We start from the raw sequence: 11,753 nt of genomic DNA, 5'->3' as shown, positions 1-11,753 counted from the left end.
TTTTATTTAGACCCAAATTCACAAATATCTAATGGATTCGCCAAATGAGTATTAGGCTGTCTGCCAATAGTGTCCTCTGCTTTTCGGTCAGATCCACCCTAATAATTACTTGGATAGGTGACAGAAAGGCAAAACTTTTGCTTCATCAGAAGTGTTTTCGAATAGTATGCATCAGCTTTACAAGAGAAAAGACCTCCATTAAATAGCAGCACACATCGGCTTCCCTGAACTTTTCTATGAACTATTTACTTTTCTATGTTGAGACAGTCCATCTACGACTGTCTCATCCAGTGCATGGGAACAGGGACAAAAACGATTTTAAACCTTAAGTCAATGTGCTGCTGCGTCTCCCTTTTGCACTAAACAAATCACACAAGACAGGTTTAATGCATATACTGTGAACTTTATCTTCTAACAAAAGGTACTGCAACAACAAAATAGCTTTAACTTTACTTACATATCTATTATTTGTCAATTTACATATCTCTCTTCTTTTTTCCCCCAAATTTTACTTTTTTTTTTTTTTTTTTTAAACTTTTCCCTCCTCCAGAAAGTCGTTGACATCTGGAAAAAATGACATGGTTTAAGTCTTTATGTCTGAAACTCAGCACACTTCGAATGAAATACAGCTGTGCAGGATTCTTTCTAAGCTATCAAATCATTGTCACAAATGCAGCCCAAGTCCTAACTTCCTAATGTTCTTATCAAATATCAATTTATCAAATAAGAAAATAACCATCACTACATGCAGATACATGCAAAAGCATGTCGGATCAGAGAGGGCTTAGCACAGGTGATTTTTCCACAACTGGACGTAAATGCACCAAATTTCCACTGCAGTTTTGTTTTGAGCAACTGAACAGTACACGGTCAGATCTAAACCAACATCCTTCTTAATTAAGTCAAACGAGCATACTGCTGACAGATACTGCAAACTTGTAGTAAGTGTATACCCTGAGTATTGAAGGGGTCTAAGAATCCGTTCATTGCTGAAGTCGCACAACACAGGAACAGGAAGTTGTTGCTGACCTGAAAGGGCTCTTCACTTCTTGGGAGAGCACTCCTTCGCCTGGTGAGCCTGCAGGACCGCGATCGCCTCATCAACCTGATCAAAGGAAAGGGATGAGATGATGGGATAGCTTGGAATAAAGACTGGGAAGTGCTGACTGTACATGAAAGGTGGACACCATGACAGCTCCCCATAGATGAGGCCAAATATCTTCATCGCCCCCTGATGGCTTGCTGCAGTACACGTCATGAACCCTTCCCATTCAGGTTAGTGAGTTGGACACGGGACAAACTAAAAGCTCAAAGTACCCGCCAAAGACATTTTTCTCCAAAAGTGGTTTCTGACATTACGGGTAGTTTTCACTGTGATCTTTGTTTACTTTTCTGATAAGTTTGGTTTTAAATTAGGTTACTGTCTTTAAAATACTGATCCTGATCGCTACATTAAACTAATCTCAAATATCCATACATCTCATTTAGCACTGTGTGAAACAAAATCAACAACAAGAAAGCAACTTGCACTGAAACATCTTTTAATATTTTAAGCTGGGTTTTCTTTTGGAAGGACTTAGATATTTTAATAGGGCACTCACCTTCCCACGAGCAAATGTTCCACCAAAACAAGTTCCCGGCAGACACTATTTTGCAAGAGCATTGTCGCTGCATCCTGGGCTTAGCACCACCCAAAATGAATAAGATTTGATCAAAGAAACCCAGAGCATTTTTCCCCACACTGCAGGTTTATGATAAGTTCAGCCACAGCTTTCTCCAGCGCTGCCAAAGTACTCACATTAAGTGTTAAAAAAAGTGTAGGTCCGGCTACCCGAGACTATTCCAAACATAAGACAATTCACCTACCAACGCCTCTAAAGCTCACTACTTAAAACTTTATATCTCACCTCCATAGAAAAAAACAACACGTTGTGTTTGTGTGGTTTTAGGAGGGGTCGTGTGCTAGACTGTTTTTTCAGCCAGGCTGGTGAGATCGGTATTGTTTTCTCCGATTATGCGGAGAAGATTAAGAAGCAGAATCATTACATTGATAAACTATTGTTTTAAAAAGTACTAATAAACTAAAAGGGTTTTTTTTTGCAACATTTGCTTAACTTTTTATTGATAAACAATTCTCACTGCCCTGGCAGATTCCTGCTTTCCCCTCATCAGCAATTACAAAGAATTAGAATCAGAAATCTCTGGAAAACACTGCAGTGTCATCTCCATTTTTTAAGCTTCAGAGAAATCACTTTCTCCACGCAAAGTTACCAAATACCCAAATACCATCCACTGTAGACTTGTAGTTAAAAAAACAGTCTAGTGTGTGTTTGTGCGCATTTACATTGTAAAACAAACACTTTTACTATCAACACTGCAATGACAGTGATACTGCCTTTTTTTGTCTATGCCTTGTTGCCTCAGTGTCCCAAATACAAGCACAACCCAATTTTTGGCTACAAGAAAATCATGAAACCTTGCATTTGGGACAGCTAGAGGAAAAGAAACATCTCTGACCTGCTTCTACTAGAGGATTCCTTCTAATGAGCATGGAGTGATTTGAGGGTTTTAGTCTAAAAGCTTTGTGTGAGACAGGCAATTCATAACTAAAGTCTCAGAATATTCACCAGTCCATAAAGGTAACTTTGTAACAGTGAGAAGAAAACATGAACATAATTATAACCTTGGAGTGCAGGGACTCGGGCGTCTCCAGCATGTGCAGCAGCTCCGAGTTATCGATCTCCAGCAGCATCCCAGTGATTTTTCCAGCCAGGTGTGGATGAAGGGAATGAATCACTGGGTACAATCGCTCCCCTGTGGATCGCAGCAGAGAGAGAGGATTAACAACCAAACACTGAAGTTACTTCAATCTACAAATAAAGGAGAAAAAGAAAGGCAGAACTGAATGACGCCTCACCAAGAAGCTGTTTCTGATCCATTAGTGGAGCTGCAGCCAACATCGAGGCAGTGAGCGGCTCATGGGCCTGAATCTTTGCCGGAGGATCCATCACAGGTGCAGGAACAGCCTAAAGATCAAAACATTTTTAATACGCATATACCATTAGATTTCAAAGTCATATATTCAGGCTAAATCCCCTGGAAGTAAAATGGGTATATTGCTGCCGGCAAGGAAAAGGAGCTGACCAGAAGATATATGGTGCATGTTGTTCCTACAATAAATAACTGGATAGATGTGACAATGAAGATTTACATGATGGAAAAGGTTACTTTCTCTTTGCTCCTAAAGATGGACATTTTCAACAACTGTGGGAAGAAGTGTGTGCAATATATAAGACCTCCAAGACTGGACTTTAACATAATTACTCAAAGGAACATCCTTAATTTCTTATTTATTCATTTTTCCTTTATGTCTGTTGTATTATCTTCTGTTTCGAGATATTGCAGTAAACGTGTTTTGTGATGCCAAACTGCTAAAAGCATTTTTATTTATTTTATTCTACCATATTTTAGCCTTCACTGCCACCTCTCTGGATGTGTACAGTTTCGTTATGGCTCTTTTTCCATAGCCATTCCCTGAAAATGGACAGAAAAAGACTAGGAGTCCATCTAAATGGAAATACGTCTAAGAGGTTTTATCTGTGATACAAGATTCTCTCCAACATCCAACACATTTAAATCACTCTTGGCTTTTTATTGATGTTTGTATATTAATCTGTATTGACTATGGAAGTGATGAAAATGCATTTTAAAAAAATTAAAATAAAAGTACCTGTAGCCTTTGCATGGGTGCAGGGACAGTAACAACCTGTTGGACATTTCTCACTGCAGATGAATACTTGTACTGACCACCTCTGGTCATACTGGGCACGTCAGTGCGCCCTCCTACAGTCTGGGTGCCAATGTTATCTAAATGAAGACGTTACATGTGTCAGATTTTACCATCCACGTAAATGGCACATTGTAAAAGAATGGCGTTTATCATGTTGTCAGACTTCTTGTACTTGTTTTTTGTGTGGAGCTCATGACACGTGGAGCCTGGGTGGAGGCCTGTCTGACTGTAGCAATGGGGGCTGATCCACGTCGGGGAACAGGGGTACCCACAAACTGGTTAGAGTAGGGGCCTAAAAAGAGGGGAGATGACATTTATGAACAGCTCAAATATACATTTATAAAGTATAATATAGAACTAATGTCTCCTTCACCCTGTAGTCTTGGAGGTTGTCCTGTCCATCGAGGCACTGGTCTCATGTTGCTCACAGCATTGTGGTTGTAGAAGGAGCGAGTGGGAGGCTGCATGATAAAATTGGTTAATGGAAGCCTATTGCAGGTCTGAATCATATTCATTTTGAGGTTTTGTAATTATCGGCCTGTGGCAACGATTGGAAAGTTATCAAACTTGTTATACTGCACAATATACATCATTCATGAAAAAAAAACTTGTATGTGTGCACATACTTGGCCTATTAAGGTAATTCTGATACAAGACTTGTCCAACTGCATGACACACGGCATTCAAGCAGGATCCCAAACTAACGGTTAGAATCAGTGAAACACATCTGCAGACCCATCTGGACATTTCGCATTAACCATGGAGCATATATCTTCACATCTTGATGTCAGTGAAATTTCCTTTTCTCTGATCCTCCATAATGATTGCAAATTAAGACAGCGGAAGATTGTGAATGTATCCTACCAACACATTCACTGCCAGGCAAAAATCACAGTCAGGTGAGTGTTCACATAAGTGCACACTGCTAAGACCAGGTGCAGTCAAGACGAGGCTTACCTATAGTTGATTCAATCAACATTAAGTCCATTTTAAAGACTGATGCATAATAATAAATATTTAGAAGCAACTGAATAAATATCAATTATTATTAACAACATTAAAAATACATTTATTGAATAAATAAAAGGAGTATAGTGAAGACCAAGGCATTATCTTGCTGTACAAATGAAACAGTTGGGATAAATCATGTTCTCTTTGTACAGCATAAGACAATTACTGAAAAGCAATCAAAGACTTTTTTAAAACATGATGAATATCTACCTCTATGTTCTCACTGTTCAAACATTCATACCTGTGGTACAGTCATGTAGTATCCAGCCTGCTGGTACGAGTCAATGATTGGACTTGTCATGGTCCTCAAGGTAGCGAGTCTCTGCATGTATTTATTGGTCAGGATCGCTTTCCGCTCCTCCCTCCGCTGAGCCAGAGCCACATACAGCGGCTTGGTCGCAACAATTCTCCCGTTCATTTCAGTCACTGCTTTTGTTGCTTCTTCTGGTGACGAGAAACAGACAAAGCCGAAGCCCTTGCTTTGGGAGCCATCTGTCATGACCTGCGGGAAAGAAAGAAATGTTTAAGATACTTGTCCGAATTAGAGACTTAAGACACAAAAGCTGTCACGTATAATTAATAACAGAACCAGGATGGTGCAAGAATTCACTTTTGTGCCAGTTCCTGCTTTTAGAGCTCCTGTTCAGTTTTTGTCAAATACAAGATTATTGTTAGCATGTTTTTATTTGTGCAGAGTAATAATTTATAACAATAACATTTTTTGTGCCGCTCGTGCTGTTTAAACAAGACACCATTCATACTAAGCATACAAATGGATGTGGACTATGTTGAGTTGATTTTTATTTATTTATTCGAATTTTGAATTTTATCCTCCACTGTGAAAATGTTTAGTGCTCAAATACATTGTAACCTAAATGAATTCACTCTCAAGTTGAACAGAGCTGCTGTTTCCTTCTGTGGAGGACATAATCAGCAGAGTGTGTGTCCCTCTTACATCTACAGAGCGCTGAGTCCTCGACCCTGAGACGATACATACTGTAATGAGTACCCCTTTAAATTTTATTGCAGGTTTTTACGGTGTTGTGGTATAATAAATCAACAAAAAAACAACAATGATTACTACATGTGTGTACTCGCAAAAGTCTTTTGTCATTACCTTGGCACTGGTGATGGTGCCATAAGGGGCAAATTCCTTCCGGAGTCTCTCGTCATCTATGCTGTCGTCCAGATTCTTCACATACAGATTCACCCCCTGAAATCAGAAAAATACAAAATGTTGTATTTTATATAATGTATTTTTTAGCACGTCTTTTTTACAAGTGTATACAGATGTACATTTAACCTTTCCATTACAATCTGCATATTCCTCATAAGTTTGTAAAGTGGCTTGTTTCATCGTTCAGCATAAACGTCGACAGTACAGCGATGTTAGTAACTACCAACCTATGTTTAAGATGTCCTGCATGTTGAAAGTCCTGAAATCACTAGTCAGTCAGCTAATACTAATCTATGTGATTTGGAAAACATACAGTACAAACCTTCGTTTTAAATGATTTCTTTTTTTTTTTTTTACTCTTTCCAGCATACGCATCGCAAGCATGCTTCAGAAAATGTTAAAGATACACCCTGAAAAATTTGAAGAAAAAAAGTGATTTTGATTATTATAGTCATGTGACTCGTGTATTTATCACACCTGTGGATACTCATGTAATTCCCCTGAGTTCTTTGGTGTGTGGTGGTTGACTTTGTTTTAAACTTTAAATGAACCTACTTATTATTTCTTTACAAATATTCTAACAACATGTATCAATTCTAAAAACATAAAAGAAAGACTATAAACAATGTCTTTGAATGTCAATGTGCACACACTGCAACAGCACCTGATAGCGCTGGATGCGGTCCTGTTTGATCTGGTCGAACTTGCGTTTGAGCTCTCCCTGGCGCTCCAGCCTCTTCTGAGCCCGACCAGCGTAGATGATTTTCCCATTTAGCTCCTTCCCGTTCATTTCATTCACTGCCTGGAACAAAAAGAGGAAAGCATCAACATATCTAACAGATTTTAAGTGTGTCTAAACTGTGTCTATACAATGGTTCTTTATTTCCTTTTGAGATTATTTTTTTTATTTTAATGACTGAAATCAGGGCTTTTTTTACTTCTTTCTTTTGTTGGGCTGTTTGTCCCAAGCATTGTCAGTTTTTATGCGCAAGCACCGACATTAATACTTCTGGTTGTCCTATCACCAGATATCTGTCACGTATTTGTATCCACTTTTCATCTCAAAAGGCCAATAAAAAGGTTAATCAGAAAAAATATCAAATTTCTCTGTGGTGTGACTGACTAAGAACATATCTGTTTGTGCGGATTTGAATGTCAGTGTAATGAGCTGCTAATGTTGACAGACATCTAGTCTGCATGGACGTAAAAACTTGTCACACATTACCTTCTGAGCATCCTCGTGGTTAGCGTAGTTTACAAAGCCAAATCCTCGTGAGCGGCCCCTCTCATCCTTCATCACCCGCACACTGAGAGTCCTCCCTGAGAGTTTGAGCACAAGCCAGTCTGTGACTATCTCAGATGCAAAATGACAGTTATACAAATTACCAACTGTGGCAATAAAGTAACCTTCGGAAGGCCCGAAAATGAATTTATTACCAAATGCAGAGAAGAGTTCCTTGAGTTTTTCATCGGTGTAGTCTTCACCAAAGTTTTTGACATAAACGTTGGTGAACTTCATAGCTTTGGTGCCAAACTCCACCTCTCTTTCCTTGCGGGACTTGAAGTGGCCAACAAAACTTCAGACAGAACAGAACCCATCACCAAAGGAGACAAAAAGAAGGGACATAAACAAAAGAAAGTAAAACAGCTGAAAATGTAATTGTTCACAGAGTAGAAATATGTCTTTGGCTTCGGCACAAAGCATCAAAAACACCACAAGACAGTTTATGAAGACAAACCGCAAGAACACAACATCAACAAACAGCGTACATCTGTTTTAATACAACTAATCATTTGACTAAGTACAGCTTTCTGATAATATCTGCTTTTCCTGTTTAGGCCTAAAAATCACAATACACACAAAGACAACAAACCTAGACACAGATCCTACCTATTCACTGACCTAAGCAGGGACAACTGACATTTTCGCCCCAGCAAATGGGCCTTTGGGTTGACAATGCCAGAGTCCAACTGTTTACCTGTCTTTTGACTGAGCAAAAACACACATGAAAAAGTCAACCAGCGTTAATTTACAATCTATAAAGTGAACATGCATATATGTATATTCTGTACTGTTCTTTGCCTCAACTTACTATTTTCAATATGCCATTTTTGCCACATTTTTGGACTGTAATAAGTTAACTCACACTTTCCTATCATTTAGCAGCATCCCATTCATGGTACTGATGGCCCGGTTTGCAGCCTCTTGAGTCTCAAAGTGAACAAATCCATAGCCTTTGGATCCTTTCTCATCACAAACAACCTACAAAGACAAAATGAAAATTACAAAGCTTTTGCTGCAGAAAAAGCACTTTGTTTTGTAACAAAGTGCTTTTGAAATATGTTTTGAAATATCTTGTAATGGACGATAATTTAGATATATCAATTATCCACTGATCTATCAGGTGAGTAATAAGATCAAAACATTGTTTTTGTAAAGGATGCATTGCACAGATCACTCCAAAACACAGATCAATTCAAAAACAGCCAACAAAATCATGAAGGGATCGGTTTTAAAACATCTGCTTAATAATTAGTGCAACATTAGCTTAATACACACTGCAAGACCAAGACCCGAGCGCTACGTCAGCCCTGCAGGCAGTCTTAAAAAGGATGACCCAGGCTGCTTACCTTGCAGGACAAAATATTTCCAAAGGCAGAGAAGGTGTCATACAGAGCCTTGTTGTCAATAGACTCATCCATGTTCTTAATGAAGATGTTCCCCACACCAGACTTCCTGAGTCCAGGGTCACGCTGAGACCACATTATGCGGATAGGCCGGCCCTTGATGACATCGTAGTTCATTGTATCTAGGGCGCACTCCGCTAAGAAATAAAAAAATAAATAAAAATACCTGACTATGATTAATTTGTTTTACTATATCTCTCATAGAGCAACACCACACACTATGCAAGACAATATCAAGGCTTTGTGAGGGAATCCAGCCTACTTTTACCAGGCCAAAATAATCAGATTAGTTGAGTGACAGAATCATTTCACTGTATTTCATGTATCTCCATGATTTAAAAAAGGGCAATTTAATGCTTTTCTCTAAGCCAAAAAAGTGTTGGACTTCTCTAAGGAAAATTTCTAAAATACTTGAAGATATTAGGGGAATTACAGCTGTATCCACATCACTGTGCTGTCCAATGAACGTAAACATCAGCAGCACAATAAAACATTAGGCTTTCTATCGAGCAACACTTATTCTGATCATCCCAATTTTTACCATTACGCTGTCAGTTAGTCCATTTGCTACCTCATTCTTGCAAAATTATGACATCAAACCTCTTTAACATTCCCCCTCTTATTTATTATTTATATAATTGTTGCTGCACTTACAACAATCAATTCCATGTAGAAAACTGGCAACTGATTACAATAGTGGAGATATGTTAAATCGAAAAACTTGTTGATTGATGTTGTCATTTTCAGCCAGAACTGTTAACATTTAAAGATATACAGTTTAACACTCTGATCCAACCCCAACTGACAGTTCTGCTGTGCTTATTTTATGTACTAGTCCCCACTTACTTACTATCATCTGATACATTAACAAACAGGAAATAAAAAGGGATCCTAACACACCACAAACAGACAATGCCTGCTTTAGCTGCCTGTGGCAGAACTTTGTAAAAGAAAAAAAAAACTTTAAAGCTTTATTTTGTGTAGATTTGGCCAAAATGGGTACTTTACCATCAGCAGGCTGCTGGAAGTTTATGTAGGCATATCCCAGAGATCTGCGGGTGATGATGTCACGGCACACACGGATCGACATGATGGGTCCAGCAGGAGAGAATTTCTGGTAGAGCATGGCCTCTGTGACGTCAGGATGCAGATCCCCCACATACAGAGAGGCGAGGGGATACGCTGGTCCACTACTGTTCATCTTGGGCAACCGCTAGTTCAAAAAAGGAGAATACTTTATTGTACTGAGTTTTTGAGTTCCTGGTCAAGCTTTTTAAACAGTAAAAAAATATATAATTTGGACATGCATGAAGACTATACCCTCTGTGCTGCCAGTTTACTGCACCAAGTTACATGCCATGAAAAACTATTTAACAGCTTTGCAACAATTTTTACCTTTATGAAGGTTATCATATTCTTTCATATTTATGTTGACCAAATTCAGCTCTATGTTCGCTTGTAAGGTTGTGGTAATATAATGAACACCCTTTTTTAAATACATCCTTTATTTTTAAATATGTTAAACCTGTGCAAACTCTCAGGGGACTGGAGCCTCTCTGAGCATGCCGAGGTTGGGAGGTGGTGTATGTCCCGAACAGGTCAGTTTATATACAAAGGTTTAGGTCTTATGTTGTATCTGCCAACAAATTTCAAATTTTTATTTTCAGCATACTTTATCTCTTTTAAAAGAGAGGCCTGGACAAAATGGCTTTGTAGGATAGTTACATAACAGCATACACATTTTTAAATAACAACATACTCCTCTGAATACAGTGCAACACAATTTAACAGCACAAGCTTCCGAAGTGACCACAAAATTGAATCAACACATTTTTGATACAGTTTCAACAAAAATACTACTACTGGGGACTTTGACTCTTTAATTTAACGATACATACTCTCAACTTCCAGGTCCATCCTGTTTGTATCAACGAGGGTAAACTAAGTGAATACACGTAAGAAGAAAGTAAGTAGAAGTAAGTAGAAACACATCTTTGTATAAATCAGTAGTTAAACAGCACTACCAAAGTAATACCAACTTCCAAACTAAATATTATGTTTTAAGCAATACCTCTAAAACAAACCAAAACATTATAAATTTAATTTCAGTAGGATTTAACTGTTAAGACTATATTGATTTTAACTTGCTCGGTGTACCAAACAAACTGGCAGCTAACGTTAACTGCATTTATGTTTGAGAAAAAAAATAATTAAAATTTTCTATTACTCATTGCGTCAAAAGAAAGTGCTTAGCTCGAACCGCCTCTTACACATTAAGCGTTGCCAAAATTTCGTTTCGAAACGTTATTTGTGGTAGAGCTTTAATGACATGGCAAGCTAGGACTACAAGTAAGTGAGTTTAAAGTAAAAGTTAATATAATATTAATTGAACTGTCACTAAGAAAAGTCTTGCGGAAGAGCTAGCTAAAGTTAGCCTCTCTTGGAGCACACCACTTCAAAATTAAGCTAACGTTAGCTGCCAGCTAACGCAGGTGAGTCAACCAACTCTAAATCCAACAATTCTACACAAACCGCGTTAAAAATAACCTTACTTACAGCTTTTTAATATCCAAAGCGTTGAAATAATGATGTATTTTCAGTGGTTGTGAGCGCCGTTCGGCTTTTTCCACATGGGCGGGAGGTTGTTTTTGTTTAATTGTGACCGTGGAACACCTGCAGCTCTCCTCCGCCTGCCGTCTTTCCAATTAAGCTGTGAGAGGGCAGAGGTTAGCTGACGTGACACTCCGCGATGAAAACTAGTTCTCGCGTATCAAGAGCTACAATCTTATCATTTCGCCCTCTGGTGGATGACTTCAAGGTCTTGTCTGGAGCCCCAGCCCACACACAATTTGTCACCAAATCTAAGTAGATTAAATCTATATTTATGAATCTCTAAATAATTTTGTGAACAAAAATGAAGACGTAATTTGCCTGTTATCTTAAACGAAACTTTATTTCACTGAATGGTCTTTGACACTTTCCTATTTCTTACATGTATAGTGAAACTAGAATGGTTTTAAGATACATAAACACAAAGCTAGAATTACACCAACCATTGTTTATCTCCATTTCGTCATTGCTTTTTAG

At 38.4% G+C, this 11,753-nt stretch overlaps 1 protein-coding gene across 1 annotated transcript; it reads right to left on the bottom strand.

Annotated features, from left to right (window-relative positions):
- Positions 1 to 394: 394 nt before the first annotated feature.
- Positions 395 to 11,405, bottom strand: LOC121946859 (embryonic polyadenylate-binding protein-like). Its single transcript, XM_042491659.1, has 16 exons — positions 11,223 to 11,405; positions 9,675 to 9,879; positions 8,610 to 8,803; positions 8,126 to 8,241; positions 7,416 to 7,555; positions 7,204 to 7,298; positions 6,643 to 6,780; positions 5,919 to 6,014; positions 5,043 to 5,303; positions 4,164 to 4,251; positions 3,963 to 4,082; positions 3,731 to 3,867; positions 2,918 to 3,026; positions 2,684 to 2,814; positions 1,030 to 1,105; positions 395 to 564 (listed from the first exon to the last, which is right to left on the bottom strand). Exons 2-15 carry the CDS (start codon positions 9,865 to 9,867, stop codon positions 1,043 to 1,045), a joined length of 1,881 nt encoding a protein of 626 aa, XP_042347593.1. The 5' UTR covers positions 9,868 to 9,879; positions 11,223 to 11,405; the 3' UTR covers positions 395 to 564; positions 1,030 to 1,042.
- Between the last annotated feature and the right edge of the window lie 348 nt (positions 11,406 to 11,753).

The sequence above is a fragment of the Plectropomus leopardus genome, chromosome 8, assembly GCF_008729295.1.
Source record: "Plectropomus leopardus isolate mb chromosome 8, YSFRI_Pleo_2.0, whole genome shotgun sequence".
In the NCBI taxonomy this organism is placed as follows: Eukaryota; Metazoa; Chordata; class Actinopteri; order Perciformes; family Serranidae; genus Plectropomus; species Plectropomus leopardus.
The sequence above is the reverse complement of the archived record's forward strand: the minus strand, read 5'-3'. Positions and strand labels throughout refer to the sequence as shown.

Excerpts from the sequence above, each read along its gene's own strand:
- LOC121946859 (XM_042491659.1), bottom strand. The coding sequence starts at position 9,867 with ATGAACAGTAGTGGACCAGCGTATCCCCTCGCCTCTCTGTATGTGGGG. Across the intron at positions 8,804-9,674 it reads CTTCCAGCAGCCTGCTGATG|CGGAGTGCGCCCTAGATACA; the intron begins GTAAAGTACCCA and ends TTTATTTCTTAG. Across the intron at positions 4,083-4,163 it reads ACAACCTCCAAGACTACAGG|GCCCCTACTCTAACCAGTTT; the intron begins GTGAAGGAGACA and ends CCCTCTTTTTAG.